This window comes from Nerophis lumbriciformis, linkage group LG05, assembly GCF_033978685.3.
Source record: "Nerophis lumbriciformis linkage group LG05, RoL_Nlum_v2.1, whole genome shotgun sequence".
In the NCBI taxonomy this organism is placed as follows: domain Eukaryota; kingdom Metazoa; phylum Chordata; class Actinopteri; order Syngnathiformes; family Syngnathidae; genus Nerophis; species Nerophis lumbriciformis.
In genome coordinates, this window is record NC_084552.2 from 42,586,192 (window position 1) to 42,601,598 (window position 15,407).

A 15,407-nucleotide genomic window follows, 5' to 3' on the forward strand; every position below is an offset into this window, starting at 1 on the left:
CAGATAGCAACTTCAACAATAATAACACATAATCCCAGTAATGGTGATGTAGTGTGCAGTAGAGGCAATATAGTATGATCTCTGACATGTATCCTGCTACTAGAGCGGCCAAAATGTCCAGAAAAGAGGGGAATAGTAAACCCATTCACCCCACCTGTGCCACTGGTCGCGACCAGTTTCATTAGCGCCCCTAGTGGTAGGGAGCACTGGTCCCAGGACAACACCTGCTGCATTTCCGGTAAGTACGCCATGGACGCGCCTTCATTTCTTTGAAAATTCGCGCCTTGAGTAACTAATTACGCAGTGTACTATTAGTATACATACTAAAGTGTAAGTACGGGAAAGTGTCGAGTGACATACATATGCACCATAAAGAGCAAGAAGAAGAGAAAGTGGTAATTATTCCCATCGTCATTTCCGGTTAGTACACAAGTACGGTGATGATTTGGGACAGCACTTCACTGTCACACACTTCAAGTGTACGTGCGCAAATAGAAACAGCCTAGATAAGCCAATAGAGGACAACACCCAACAACAACGACAAAACAGCTGTTGAACTGAAGCCATGAAGCATTAAAATACACATTTACATTTTTTTAGGTGTATTTTGGTAACGTGTTCATGAGTGCGCTGCAGAAGGTCGTTATTTCCTCTCACTATGATCAGCGTCAGCGTAAGTCGTTTTTTACTGTGTTGAATTGTAACGATTGTCTCCTAAAATGGTGTTATAATTCAACATTTGAAGCATGCTCGTGTTACTAACTCGCAGCATCAAATGTGTGTATTACCGTACGGGGATGCTGTTAAGTAGCTAGGCGTTGCTCCTGTTGCTAGGATACGAGCTGCACAGTAGCTTGTATTTGTATTTATTTGCTTTTTAATGTGTGTTTGCAGAAACGAGAGAGGGAACAGAGGAGGAAGCTGCAGCACTTTTTGTCTGATCTGGCTTTGCTGGGCTCATTGCAGGTGTGACCTCAGCAAATATGCGTCAAAGATAGAAAATGGTCGAGCTTGACGTGTTCTTGCCTGTTTAGGGGTTTAAGTATTTCCAGCCTTGGCTGAGAGGGAAGGAGGAGCTGCTGCTGACTGTTGTCAATGAAGATCTGGTCAGTCGAATATTTTCATTTTAAGAGAACTGTATTGTGCATATGAATGCAGATGCAGTATACTCAACTTAGAGTGTTTTGAGGTAAGAGCTGTCTCTCAGCTCATTGTTATGCTTTAGATTGTAAGCAAAAATGTCAGGTACAAGCATCACCGCCATTAGCAAATATTACAGTGAATCCTGTACGATGCGGCCAAAACGTCTGGTCTTATTTAGACTTAGGCTTCCTTTTTATTGTCATTCAAATTTGAACTTTACAGTACAGAGAAGAACGAAATTTTGTTGCATTCGCTCATGGTAGTGCAGGATAAAAAAGCAATAAGGTGCAGATATAAATAAATAGATTACTGTACAGATAAATATATTGCACTTTTGCATATGCATCCACGTTTATGTATGTATGTTATATTGTCTTTGTATTCCAGCGAGTTAATTCATTTTTGGGGGGAATTGAGGGGATTATTATGATGCGTTCAAGAGTCTTACGGCCTGAGGGAAGAAGCTGTTACAGAACCTGGAGGTTCTGCTTCGAAGGCTGCGGAACCTCTTTCTAGAGTCCAGCAGTGAAAACAGTCCTTGGTGGGGGTGGGAGGAGTCTCTGCAGATTTTTTGAGCCCTGGTCAGGTATGCGCTAGCAATGCCTTATGGCTAAAGATTGGCATACCTTTTGTTTTTCCAACTGATGCACTGAGGAGTGGTCCACCTTGGGTCCCGACTTGAAACAGCTAGTGCATCATCCGTGGAGGCTGATCCATGGTCGCCTGATAACCTCTCCATGCAGGAGAAGGGGGCAGAGCAGCAAAGAGAGACGGCAGATCAACTGGTCTAAAAAGGGGTCTAATTAAAGGCGAAATGAGTTTTAAGATGGGAGATAAAAGCTTCTACTGAGGTAGCATCTCTAACTGTTACCAGTAGGGCATTCCAGAGTACTGGAGCCCGAATAGAAAACGCTCTAAAGTTCGCAGACTTTTTTTGGGCTTGGGAATCACTAATAAGCCGGAGTTCTTTGAATGCAGATTTCTTGATGGTACAATACAATCAGCAAGATAGGATGGAGGTAGACTGTTTAGTATTTTATACGTAAGTAGTAAAAAGTAAAGTACCAAATTTTTCGGAGTATCAGTCGCACCGGAGTATAAGTCGCACCTGCTGAAAATGCATAATAAAGAAGGAAAAAAACATATATAAGTCGCACTGGAGCCCGGCCAAACTATGAAAAAAACTGCGACTTATAGTCCGAAAAATACGGTAGTCGCATCTTAAGTGCACAGGAAGCCAGTGCAGGTGTGCCAGTACAGGTGTAATATGATCAAACTTTCTTGTCTTTGTCTAAAGTTTAGCAGCAGCATTTTGTGCCAACTATAATTTTAACGTTGACAGCCCTTGTTTTTATACAATATTTATTATCTAAATGTCTGTTTTTCTTTGTAAAAGGCATGTTACATGTTAAATTGTGCTGTTTTGGGGGGCAAACATTCAAATGAATATCAATGGAGACGTTGATTTGAGAGGTGGCGACTTGTCCAGGGTGTACCTCGCCTTCTGCCCGATTGTAGCTGAGATAGGCTCCAGCGCCCCCCGCGACCCTGAAGGGAATACGCGGTAGAAAATGGATGGATGGATGGACGTTGATTTGAGGTAATAATAATAATAATAATACATTTTATTTATAAGGCGCCTTTCTTGGCACTCAAGGACACCGTACAAAATCACAACAATAAAATCAAATTGGATAAAAAAAAACAACAACAACAACAAAGATAGAGAAGAAAAGATGATTACAATGAATAGGCAGTCAGGAATAGGTGTGTTTTGAGTCTTGATTTGAAGAGGGATATTGAATCTAAGTTACGAAGGTCTGGTGGTAAAGAGTTCCAATGATGTGGGGCAGAGCGGCTGAAAGCTTGGGCACCCATGGTGGACAGTTTAAATAAAGGGACAGTGAGATGAGGTACAAGTGTTTTGAGTTAAGAGGTGTGTCACAGAACCAATTAAGCACCCAAGTTGAGGTACTACTGTAGAAAGAAGGTAGTGAGTAGTGCGCATCCTTTTAATCATCTATATTTAGCTCAGAAAAAACACAGATTTAAAAGTAGTGAATGATGTCGGTGCCACATAACATTAGCGCTGTCCTTCAGGGTTGGCGTTCCCCTGGCTTCGCCGTGTCCAGAGCTTCCTCCAGCGGCAGCTCAAGCAGCAGCGCTGATTCAACCAGCAGCAGCTCCCTCAGCCTGGCCAGTCAAGCAGCTTCCCCGCTGCCTGGCGGGCCTGAGGGTCCACCGGCTGCCCATCCAACCCATGCCAAGACGCACAAACACGTCGACAGGTGAACGCAACACACCACTGCACACCTCTGACACGCTCATATCCAATTTTGCCACGCCCTCATGTAATTTTGGCACACCCTCAACAATTGCAGACATGCTCATGGCTTTATATAAAGCAGGGGTGTCAAACGTACGGCCTGTAGGCCGGATCAGGCCCGCGAACAGGTTTTATCCAGCCCGCGGGATGAGTTTGCTAAGTATAAAAATCAGCCGAAATTTTTGAATGAAAGAAACTGTTCTAGATGTGTCCACTAGATGTCGCAATAGCAATTATTTGTATCTTTGTAGATAATGCTACATATGTAAAAAAAAATTAAATGTTAGTGCATCAGTCGGGAAAAATGAGCAAACTACATGAATAACATCTGTAATTTGATTTTGATATTTTTTTAATCTTGATGGATTGAAAATGAACACCAACGAGTTGACTGATAAACATTATCACATAATTTATTCAGAAAGTATAAATAACAACAAATAAAGATAGAATACTATTAACTGCAACATGTAGGTGTAAAAAAAAAAAAACATTTTGATTTGTACATTTTCAGAATGTGTTTGTTCTATTTTTAAAGAAAGACAACAATCTGATCGAAGTTGTCTTTATTTCTAAGTTATCGTGTCGTGATTTTACCAGTCCGGCCCACTTGGGAGTAGATTTTTCTCCATGTTGCCCCCGATCTAAAATTAGTTTGACACCCCTGATATAAAACATCCAATTGAGACACGCCAATATTGGATAGTGACACACAATCATTACTGTGGACACATTCAAACATGCACACGGGCTGACAGAACCTGATTGAGGCCATGTCTTCACTAAGTCGTTTAACCCCTTAAACTAATAATTATTTAGCTTAAGCCCCGTTTCAGCCACACTAAACCATCGTTCAAGGTCCCCCTCCTCGGACAATTTTTTTACACGGGTAAGTGCGCCGTTTATTTCTTGAATCTCCAGCACTTAGCTTTGTATGGACTCATTGGTCGTTTACAAAGTGAGTTCGGAAAGGAAGTGACGTCAGAAAGACCGCGCCCCACACAGGAAATGACGTAAGAAAGAACGCGCCACAGCCAGCTTCATTATAAATCGGTTTCGTAACTCGTAGCTATCCACTGGAAATATGAAGGCAAGCCATCCAGACATGCCCGTGTTTCTTCTTCTACATGTACAGACACTTGTGGAAATCACACATGAATACCTTAAGAGAAAGTGATTGCAGCTATTTCGGATACAACACTTCTCAGACGGCAAGACAACTTTCCAATGTCAGCTGTGATCTTCCGAAAAACTTTGTCCATTTGTCGAAGGAGAGACAACGAAAATGCGAGCTCCCGTGGATGTGATAAAAAAGGTAGCGTGTGCTTTGTATTACCTGGCCGTCGAGGGAAAACTACGGAAAACGGCGAATGCTTTTGGACTATCAAAGCAGATTGTATCAGTTATTGTCCGCCATGTATGTCGCGGACTCAACGTCTAGGTCCAGAGTATATAAAGTCACCAAAAAGAAATGGACAATGAAGGTGAAGGCAAACGAGTGAGGAGTGTCCTGACCAGATATCTAGATCCCTAGTTTGATTGATGTAAAATGTTCATTATCACATTGTTTACGTGTCTAATAAAAATGTGATTAATTTATGATGGCTCAGTTGTGATTCACTACAATAGATACACTGGATTCCAGTTAATTTAAATACCACAACACTGGATATTGTTCAGATAAGTTAAATTTAAGAACTTGCACACAAAGCAACACTGGATGTGACTATGACGTGCCATTTTCCACGCATGCGTACTAGGTCGCATCGCACCGGCGGACGGAGGGGGTCTTAAACTGTGACTTTCTTGTGTGTGGACAAGGATAAGGTTAGGTGGGATTTACCCTGGATAACCTTATCTGGCTTAGTGTTAACGGGGCCTGAGGGAAGCAGGGATGTGACATTTTTTTTTGTCTCCAGCAGTGAGGAGCACCTCCTGCCAGCCTCCCCCAGTGAAGAAGAGATAGCAGAGCCTGTAAGAAGACAAAAAAAAGACACTTTGTTTTCGTCTTCAGTGAAATAGGTGTGAAGAAGCAGCGTGTTTCCTCTGCAGGAAGTGAACTGCACGCTCTTCCTGCTGGCGGGCTACGTGAAGTACGGCCGTCCTCACGCCTGGATACGCTCCAACCACGAGCGGCTGGTTAGTATCGGCGGCAGCGACTCCATGGTTAGAGACACGCCCGTCAAGCTCAAGTCCATCACAGACTGGCAGGCCGGCGGTAAGACGCGTGCGACGCGGGCTCAGATGATCTATGTCGTCACACGTCTTGTGTCTCGAAGGTGTCCGTGTGTGGGACGTGGTCAGCGAGCTGGTGTGTCTCTGCACCGTCCCCTTCCCCTCCAACCCCTTCGCCTTGGACATGCGCTACATCCAAAGTCTTCCTGCGCCCGAGCGCTTCCTGGTCACGGGGGCGCTCCTCAACTTCCTGGAGACCTATGTCGTCTACGGGAACCGTGACGAGTTGCACTATGACAAAGGTGAGTAGTCAACATTGCCATTTGTGGTTTCTACTGGAGCCACAAGGCGGTGCTGTTTAGCTAAAATGTATTTTCTGTCTCCTGGCAGTGGTGGAGGAGCTGAAGTCTCTGAGGTGTGTGCACTTCCACACCCTGCTGGAGGTGCAGAGGCTGAAGAAGAACAGCAGGTTGGTGAACACGCCCACTGATCACCACTCTTCTGCAGAAGACCAAAATACATTAAAAAATGTTTTGTCCTGTCAGTGAAGGCACCTTGAATAAAAAAACATGCACCTTGTTGACATGCTATTTTAACCAGACATCCCTGGGAAACATGTCACATGACTGCCGCCAGGACCTTTTAAGAACATTTTTGTCCTTAACACACACAAACTTACTTCAGGCCAAATATAACATTGGAAGTCAGTCATGGAAATATGCTCATTCAAAGTTAAACATTTGACTTGGTGAACGCTTTAGAGAGCACGTGAAGACCCTTGGAAAAAACAACAAGTATAAAAAGATATTTAATTAAATATGTACATAACTACATTTAAAAAAACAGACTGACAAAGCAGGCACTGGAGTCCCTTCTTTCTTAAAATACATCACATGAACACTTAGTGGGCACAAAAATGGCACCTTTCCGTTTATAACTTAAGATGGGCATTAGTAAAGTTGAAGATGATCTGCTTTGTAACGAGTTAAAGTGGTGCTTACGGCCTCGAGTGAACACGAGAAGAGCGGTTAAACCCAGAAGAGAGCGAGGCTTTTGGAGAGGAATGCAGGTGCACAGCCGCACATTCCAAGAAGAGGCTCTCTTGATGGGACACAACGTTCTCAGTGTTTCCGTGATAAACAAAGCAGCAAGTCACGGCTGGGCGGCTCTCTAAGCTGAGGAAGGCAGGGATGTGGGGGTGGGGTGCATGTCGTGTATAAAAAATAAATAAAAAACGAAGGGAAAAAAAAGTTAAAATGGTAATGATTAATTAAAAAAATCATTTTTCAAAAGTGCTGACGAAGGTAAAAAAAATAATAATAAAAGAGGACTTTTTCGTCGTTTTGTGGTTTTTGGTCTTCAAGCTTCAAGCCAACCTTCTCTTTAACGCCTTAAAAATGCAGCAGAGAAGAAAGCACCAGTCCTCAGTCCAGATAGTCACAGTAGATCTACAGTCGTTGCAGGGGATCAGCTCCAGCTGTCCGAGGCAGACCCTCTCCTGGTGATGCCTCTGAGGGGGCTGCGGGACACAGAACCTCTTTGCTTCCAGTGAACTTAAAGGAAAAAAAGAGACAGTTGGTCAAGTTATGTTTGGAGTGAGGAAGCTTGTTGACTCATGGATGTCTTCTTACTTCAACACCTTTACAGTTTGTGTATTTATATAGTGTGTGTGTTTATAAAGTGTGTTTGTTCATGGATTGTGTAAATGTAGCGACAATACCCAAGCTGGCAAAGTCAGCACTTCAAGCTGCATTATTTTTTGGGAGATGCACGATGGCTCAACAAATTAGTCTGTTTGCCTACGTATCATTTTGCGGAAACAAAATGTTATCTACTGCCAATTTGTCTTCTATTAATTACTAATTGAAAACAATCTGCATTTTTGTAGTTTTTGGTCATTGTATCGGATGCACGATGGAGTAAGTTTATTGATCATATTTTTGTTTGTTGTATATGAACATAAAGACAATCAGCTATGAGGCATGAGTGCCTTTTTTATTTCTCAAAAGCAGTAAATACCCAGCTGGTGTATTTTTTAATCAAGGTTTCATTGTGGGAAAGGTTTTACATGTACTCAACATTAGGGATGATGTTCGAAACCGGGTCTCCCAGTTGTTTGATAAGAAAAGAACCGATACCATGGACTCAATTCCCTTTTTGAGAACCGGTTCCCGTTATCGAGGCCACTATAGTAAAGAAAAAGAGTTGGTTCTTTATTCGAATCCCTGGGAACGAATCCCGTCGCACAGGAAATGCCCTGTGGCACGTCCCAGAAAATGACGTAGCTCAGTCATTAGGCAGCAGATACAGAAGCAGCAATAAGGTTTATTATATATATATGCTTTTTTGTATTCTATTTTAGTTACTTTGAATTTACAACCCCCTGGCACTGTTTTGTACTGTTCGGTATTGTTTTTGTTTCTCGTCTGTTTGTAATTTAAATTTATAAATAAAGGTTTAAAAAAAAAAAAAAAAAAAAAAGCAGCCAGAAAAAACGCCTCAAGGCATGGCTTAATTTTACAAAAAAATACGACAAGGAAACGGCCATCTGCAATTATTGCTTTGCTCTCATGTAAGGGGGGGAAGCACAAGCATGATGAAACATGTTCAGGCCGTACATAACCTGAATGTTAGAGAAAGGTGTCGTGGAGAAGCAGCGACAGAGATGACGAAGCACGCTCCTCTCTACTTCGAGCTGCAGCGCCGATTCCAGTGAGAGTGCTGGTGAGTAACTAACGTTAACTGTTGCCGGTTAATTTCCATATATGCTCACTCGTAGCCTTTAGGCTAAAATAAGGTTACCTCTTATGTAAACCAGGACTGCAGTAATGTTAGCTAGACTAACGTTACCTAAGCATCGTCAGTGGTTCACGTTAGCCTTTTTGTATGTGTCTGATAACGTTATCTTGTAGCCTACACCACTCCAGAGTTTGCAGGTCTGTCTAATAAACTAGTGCTTTATTTCTTTCTTTAGTTTATTTCGTGCATGAACACACTTACAGCATAACACATCACAGTTTCATATCATTTCACTTTACATCATGTCTGAAAAGGAGTAGAAAGAAGTAAAGCTTATTTAATCCTACCCCTTTCCCACTTCAGAGCATTTACAAATATATACATCATTTACTGACCTTTTTATAATAAAATAACATCTGTGAATTAGTATATACAACAGTTTTGCAATATGTAATTAATTAATTCTGTCATTAATATACTGAGATGAAGAATATTTTATTTTCAATAAGGTTGAAAGTATTTCTCATAATTCTTCTTTGTACTTTGTAAGCACTATTAATTTGAACAACCTCTTAAAGTGGATCATATGTTTAACGTCATAACTTAATCCATTCCATCATTTAATTCTACATACTAATGCTAAAGACTTAATAACAGACACCCCAATCTTCACATTCAGCTAATTTCCCCCCTAATTCTATGCTGTGCCTGTCCCTCATTTTCCCTCCAGGACAAGGACGTGCAGTCATTCCTGGAGGAGGCCACACTGATGGACCCCAGAAGGATGTTCCAATAGCAGCAGAAGTGCACTTTTTGGAGAGCTGTATTATTTGTCAGTTTTGTGCCCAAGGGACTGATTTTATTTAACACTCTAGTATTATTTATACATCTACAGTGATCACAGAGACAGGTTGTTTTTGTGTTACTGTATATATTTGTTTTTCTGAAAAATCCCACTTAATATACTTTGGTTAACAACAGTCAATATTTTTATTTTTTTATTTTATTTAGGGGGGTAATAACAGTCTTTTTTTTTTTTTTTCATAAAATAAAAGTGAGCTTTTGTTAAACCAAATATTGTGTTTTTTTCCATATACAACAATTTGATAAGAGAATCGATAAGGAATTGGTTCGATAAGAGGATTCGATAATGGGCTCGAACTCGATAATTTCTCATCAAACATCATCTCTACTCAACATACTCCATCACACCATACATACTGGACTACACTTGGGTTCGATTCCCTCTCCTCGTGGATTATTGACTGTTTTGTTTTGAGTCTTGATTTAGAGTAGAGATGTCGATATTATCGGCCGATAAATGCTTTAAAATGTAATATCGGAAATTATCGGTATCGTTTTTTTTTTTTTATTAAATCAACATAAAAAACAAGATACACTTACAATTAGTGCACCAACCCAAAAAACCTTCCTCCCCCATTTACACTCATTCCCACTCATTCACAGAAAAGGGTTGTTTCTTTCTGTAATATTCTGGTTCCTACATTATATATCAATATATATCAATACAGTCTGCAAGGGATACAGTCCGTAAGCACACATGATTGTGCGTGCTGCTGGTCCACTAATAGTACTAACCTTTAACAGTTAATTTTACTCATTTTCATTAATTACTAGTTTCTATGTAACTGTTTGATATTGTTTTACTTTATTTTTTATTCAAGAAAATTAATTTATTTTATCTTATTTTATTTTTAAAAAGGACCTTATCTTCACCATACCTGGTTATCCAAATTAGGCATAATAATGTGTTAATTCCACGACTGTATAAATCGGTATCGGTAATTAAGAGTTGGACAATATCGGGTATCGGCAAAAAAGCCATTATCGGACATCCCTAATTTAGAGTACTTGATTTTTTTCTACAGTGGAATGTGGCAGCTGTCATTAATTACTCGCAAGAGGAAGGATCACAATGAAATAGCAAATGTTTACTTTGAACACAAATGTAGCCACAAGTTAGCATACTTATTTTAATATTTTGAGCCTTTTTTTTGTATTACAAATTTAACCAATGAGGATCGATTGCATGAATTAAATGACGCACAAAAACGTAGCCTCGGGTCAGCATGCTTTTGAGTTTCCACTTTTGGAATAAATGTAGTAGAAAGCGAGCGAGTGTGCTGTGGGTTTTGACTTTTGTTGGTGTTTTATTTCTATGATGTATTAGGTTAGTTATTAATTAGTTGCGAGAGGAGTGAGCCCATTCAGAAGACACTTATTACACCTCTGTTTTGTCTATTGCAATATTTTCCATCCTTGTATTACAGTTCTGTAATTGATAATCTCTTATCAAAAATAATATGTGAAGAACGATTGCATAAATTAAATGACAGGTATTTAAGACACACAAGAATGCAGTCAAAGGCGAGTGAGTTTCGACTTTTGGATTTTTTGGAGTCTATTAGAAATTGTGTTAATAAATGTTGTCTGTGTCTATCATTAATAACCTGTGAGAAGCAATAGCAGTACGCTCATTCTATGACAAAGCTAAGTGGGTGTGTGGAATCATGCCAGGTGCTGGCCCACATTATCCCACCAAAGGAAGGTTAAAAAAAAAAAAAGCAAAACATGGCGGCGCCACTAGATATGTCGTACCTTTTCCCAGACTGGAGGGCAGCGTGGAGCTCTTGGCGTTTCCGGGAGAGTTGGCCGACTGCTCCGCATGATTCCCGCCCACTTCGCTGTCATTATGCCAGTCACTGAGCGCCTGCTGGAAGGAGTGCGCCAGGCAGGCGGTCATGTCCCGCGCCCGCTCGGCCCGACTGCACCAGAAGACGCGACACTGCAGCTGCTGGCCGTGATGCTTGCAGATGTACAGGAAGACGTTAGGGCGGGCGGCGTCGGCGGCGCAGTAGGCGATGTCCTGCAGGTATGTTTTGGTGAGCTGCCGTCCTGTGCTCAGCTCTTTGACCTCCACGTATCTGGGCCGCACCACCAAGGCGTGATCTTTGCTCAGCTTCTTCCCGTTGTTCACGCCTTCCAGCAAGCGGCCGATGGCGTCCTGGGCCTGCTCCCGATCCAGAGAGAAAATCTTCTCCGTGCCGAGGTAGTGGACTTTAAAGAGTGGGTCGCCGTGCGACAGGGACTCAGTGCGATCGCGACGGAAGCGTCGACGCAGTGCGGCGGGAGAGTTCTTCAGGGTCTGCATGAGGTGGAACGTTCCAAGGGACATGGTGGGTCTAGTGTGGGCTTTGCTGCAACTTCCTGCGGCCAGCTGGTCCTTCGTGAGGCCTCGAGCGCTCTTCCAGCTTTCTGCTACAAAAGGAGCGTTGTTGCATCCACTGCTTCTGTCTGGAACAACAAGATGACGTCAGCGGAAAAACTAAATGATCTACAAGTCATTTGTGTAGCAGGCACGGAGGCCGTGACATGTTTTACTGTGGTGACGCCTCGTAAAGCTGAGGGCAAACAGTATTGAAGTGCAAACACGTTGCTTAACCAAAGAAGAAAAAAAGGCGCTAACATAACTTTTTAAGAAGTTAAACTTATGCAACCAGCAGGCTGCTATTGTCTCACGAACCAACACAAGAACCACAGCGACGCCTCTTCTCCTTTGTGTCGCAAGTGTTGGTGTTTGTCATCCATTCTGTCAACATCACCTCGTCAGAAGTGTGCAGAAACAAACGCTGTGCTGGCCTTTGTTAGCCGACCCCCCCCTCCTAATGCAGGAAGCAGCCTTAAACATGCTGCGTGCAAACAATGGCATGCTACTGGGAGTACGTGAGATCAAGTCTAGCAAGGACAAGCGAACGTGTCAGCACGTTTATGTTTTGAAACTAAACAGTTTCGCCCTCGTTAACATGCACTCTCTAATGCGCTTGCTGTGTGCTACTGAAACACTAGGGGGCGCTGGCAGGTAAACATAACTTTTGACAGGTCTTACTAGTAATATTTGTTTGAATAAAATCTGCTTTGGTTATGCTGCTTCCCAAAAAGCATAGAATAGAAACTGCTATTGTGATGGCTTGCTTGGAGCGACAATTACACAATAAAATATTTACTTTAAATTCTTAGATCAAACGTCAATAACATGTTTACAGCACTAAATGCAGTTTAATTAAGAATGTAGGTGTTTTTTCCTCACACGGTAATATAGTCATACCTCAGTTGTCCTACGTTTCATCTTCTCGTCAAAAGTTTGCATATACCGTCTCAGTTATCATGCGGCCAAACATTGCGCCTAACATACTAGTCCATTTGCCTACGTATCATTCCGCCGAATCTAAACGTGATCTTAGGTCACAGGTGTCAAACTCAAGGCCCAGCGGCCAGATCTGGCCTGGTACATCATTTAATGTGGCCCACTACATTGTTTATATAGCCTGCAGAGCCTGGATGTATTAATGCACTTTCTGGCTAAACATTTGTTCAATTTTGACAGAAAAATGTACTACACGTGATTGCACATGTTCCATACTCTAATATTATCTAATCATACAAGTTTTTTTTTCAGTTGTCAAAAATAATTACTTAAGTATAGGCTTGTCATTTTAGAGCGAGTTAATGGTTAGTAAAAATATAATGAAAATAATAATAGTCCTACCTTGTGGAAGGACTATTTTTTTATAACCAAAACGATGAAACTACAGATGTGTACCTTTTCAGTCTATATCAACAGATTTTTTCAAATAATACGTACAAATTCATGCAATAATTTAGATTATTTTTCTAGTGCGTGAATTAAAACACATTACCACAAAACGGATTGCAGCTGAACACTATTGTGAAAGTCAAACTGCATTAATCCACTTTGAAACAAACAGTGTTGACAATACAATAAGTAGTTTCTCCGCAGTGCAAAACACCATAGAAACCTTTTTTTCTTAATTAGAAGTTCTTTTTTTTTAAACGTTTTAATGCCGATTTAGGCATCAAAGCAGAGCAGGTAACACTGCAAAGTCAGACGTGTGATATGCGACGTGAGTGAGAAAAGCGAGCAGGTTAATGTAGGAATTGTCAGTATTTGCGAGGCACTTCTGTAGGGCCGACATCGTTGTTCCTACCTGGCCACAGTCTCATGCAAGCGATGTCCGTGAACGTCTCAGCTGAAACGTGGAGTTTCTTGGAGCGAAGACACCGCGAGCATAAACGACTAAAATAACAACTTTCACAAAAAGAAGTGTTCGTTTGTGTCTTATTTTCTCAGATAAAGGCAACATCTACGCTAAACTACGTTAAGATAAACTGTGTTGTGTTAGGCTATGCTATCCCGGCAGTACTCGTGTCGGCTCGCGCACAACTGTTTTAAACAGCGGGGGCGCGCGCTCGACCTTCGTGGACGAGCGCCCACGTCAAAGGGGCGGGCCCATACCAAATTGACCGGAGGTGGAGTGGTAAGAGCGATTATTTATACGATTAGTGTTTTACAGTACATTGTAACCTGCACAACGACTCAACGCGTTCTTTTCCCATTCATGAAATTGTTTTTATTGATGTGAAACAATTACAAAGTGACAAGATTGTATGATTTTAGACATAACACCCCTGGCACACACACACACACACACACACATTCTTGTATTTGTTACCTTCTTGAGACATCCAAAAAATGCCTGCCTCTTTACAACCACCCTTTATAGATATATAAAGATTTGTGTTTACAACATTAATAACCTATACATACTATGCAATTATATAAAAGGTAAGCTTTTTGTTAATTTTTGTTTTGTTTTCATTTTTTGTTTGTAATTGGTTTTTAATCTTCATTATTTACTTCAAGTTATTACAGTATGTCTCTATATACATTTTAATTTTATTGATTTTGGCCAAATGGGGCGCATTTCTATTTCTTACACAGGCTTGTTATTACATATGATGGCCAGAGGGGGAGCACTTTTAAAACCGACACAGTCCATTTGAAAAATCCCTCCTTTTTGGGACCACCCTAATTTTGATAGATTTCACCACTAGAGTGCAAATGAGACATTCTCTATTAGATGCAATGCTTTTCCGTATTGGGACCATGATTTATGTCCTAACTTGTTCACCGCTCCTCATATGGAAGGTACTTTTCCTTGTTGGTGTCTCAAGAAGGGAAAAAGTACAAGAACACACACACACACACACACACACACACACACACACACACACACACACACATACACACGCGCGCGCACACACACGGTAACTTTTTAATAAATCCTATGTTCCTACACACTGAACTACTAAAAAAACAAAACTTTGGTATCATTTAAATCCGAAGTAAATACTATACAAAACCATTGAATTATTATTATTTTTGGTTTGATCATGATTAGAATCATAATGAAACACAGTAAACACACAACCATAATACAAACAAAAACACAGATATTTTAGAAAACAAACCAAAGAGAATATTCGATCATATCGATCACATCATGCTAGTATCGAGCCAACATGGTACTACCCTTGATATCGATAGCGCCAGGCTGGATAATTCCTGTACGCATAGCAATTTTCTTAGAATAACACACAACTCACATAATGTGTTTTCTGTTGTGAATGTGTCAGGGGTAGATATGCATTCTACTGAGGTGGCAAATCATGATGCGTTCAGTCGATCGCTGCATCAAGCAAACAATCTGAAAATTCCCGTCGTATCAATTCCTAGATATGGTCGAAACTATTTAAAGTGCACTACGTATAATAAACGCAACATTATTAATATTTCTACTACGTATAATTTAAACAAAAACTCGTCAAAACAGCCCAATACTTATAATCTGGGCTTTTTAAACATAAGATCATTGTCTCCCAAAACGTTATTAGTTAATGAGGTCATTAGAGACAACAATCTTAACGTCATTGGTCTTAGCGAAACCTGGCTCAAACCAGACGAATTTTTTGCGCTAAATGAGGCATCTCCTCCTAACTATACGAATGCGCATATTGCCCGTCCCCTTAAAAGGGGTGGGGGGGTCGCACTAATATACAATGAAAACTTTAACCTTACCCCTAACCTAAATAATAAATACAAATCGTTTGAGGTACTTACTATGAGGTCTGTCGCACCGCTGCC

General features: G+C 41.1%; 2 protein-coding genes across 4 annotated transcripts; one reads left to right on the forward strand and one right to left on the reverse strand.

Moving 5' to 3' along the window:
* Nucleotides 1–253: 253 nt before the first annotated feature.
* LOC133605848 (uncharacterized) lies at nucleotides 254–6,224 on the forward strand. Of its 3 annotated transcripts, none has more exons than XM_061959162.1 (8): nucleotides 254–395; nucleotides 895–966; nucleotides 1,035–1,106; nucleotides 3,244–3,431; nucleotides 5,389–5,443; nucleotides 5,522–5,687; nucleotides 5,749–5,946; nucleotides 6,035–6,224. In XM_061959162.1, the coding sequence occupies exons 1-8, from the start codon at nucleotides 363–365 to the stop codon at nucleotides 6,190–6,192; spliced, it is 942 nt and encodes a 313-aa protein (XP_061815146.1). In that variant the 5' UTR covers nucleotides 254–362; the 3' UTR covers nucleotides 6,193–6,224. The 3 variants fall into 3 exon arrangements, with proteins under 3 accessions (XP_061815146.1, XP_061815147.1, XP_061815149.1); XM_061959163.1 differs by having other exon boundaries at nucleotides 5,392–5,443; XM_061959165.1 differs by lacking the exon at nucleotides 254–395 and adding an exon at nucleotides 432–673.
* Nucleotides 6,225–6,439: 215 nt separating this feature from the next.
* LOC133605849 (low density lipoprotein receptor adapter protein 1) lies at nucleotides 6,440–13,709 on the reverse strand. The gene is made up of 3 exons (XM_061959166.1): nucleotides 13,411–13,709; nucleotides 11,003–11,698; nucleotides 6,440–7,197 (listed from the first exon to the last, which is right to left on the reverse strand). The coding sequence occupies exons 1-3, from the start codon at nucleotides 13,424–13,426 to the stop codon at nucleotides 7,112–7,114; spliced, it is 798 nt and encodes a 265-aa protein (XP_061815150.1). The 5' UTR covers nucleotides 13,427–13,709; the 3' UTR covers nucleotides 6,440–7,111.
* Nucleotides 13,710–15,407: the final 1,698 nt, after the last annotated feature.

Coding starts and splice junctions, on each gene's coding strand:
- LOC133605848 (XM_061959162.1), top strand. CDS start 363: ATGCACCATAAAGAGCAAGAAGAAGAGAAAGTG. Junction 1,107..3,243: donor CTGTTGTCAATGAAGATCTG/GTCAGTCGAATA, acceptor GCTGTCCTTCAG/GGTTGGCGTTCCCCTGGCTT. Junction 5,947..6,034: donor CGAGTTGCACTATGACAAAG/GTGAGTAGTCAA, acceptor GTCTCCTGGCAG/TGGTGGAGGAGCTGAAGTCT.
- LOC133605849 (XM_061959166.1), bottom strand. Junction 7,198..11,002: donor GCCCTCCAGTCTGGGAAAAG/GTACGACATATC, acceptor TTTTCCTTTAAG/TTCACTGGAAGCAAAGAGGT.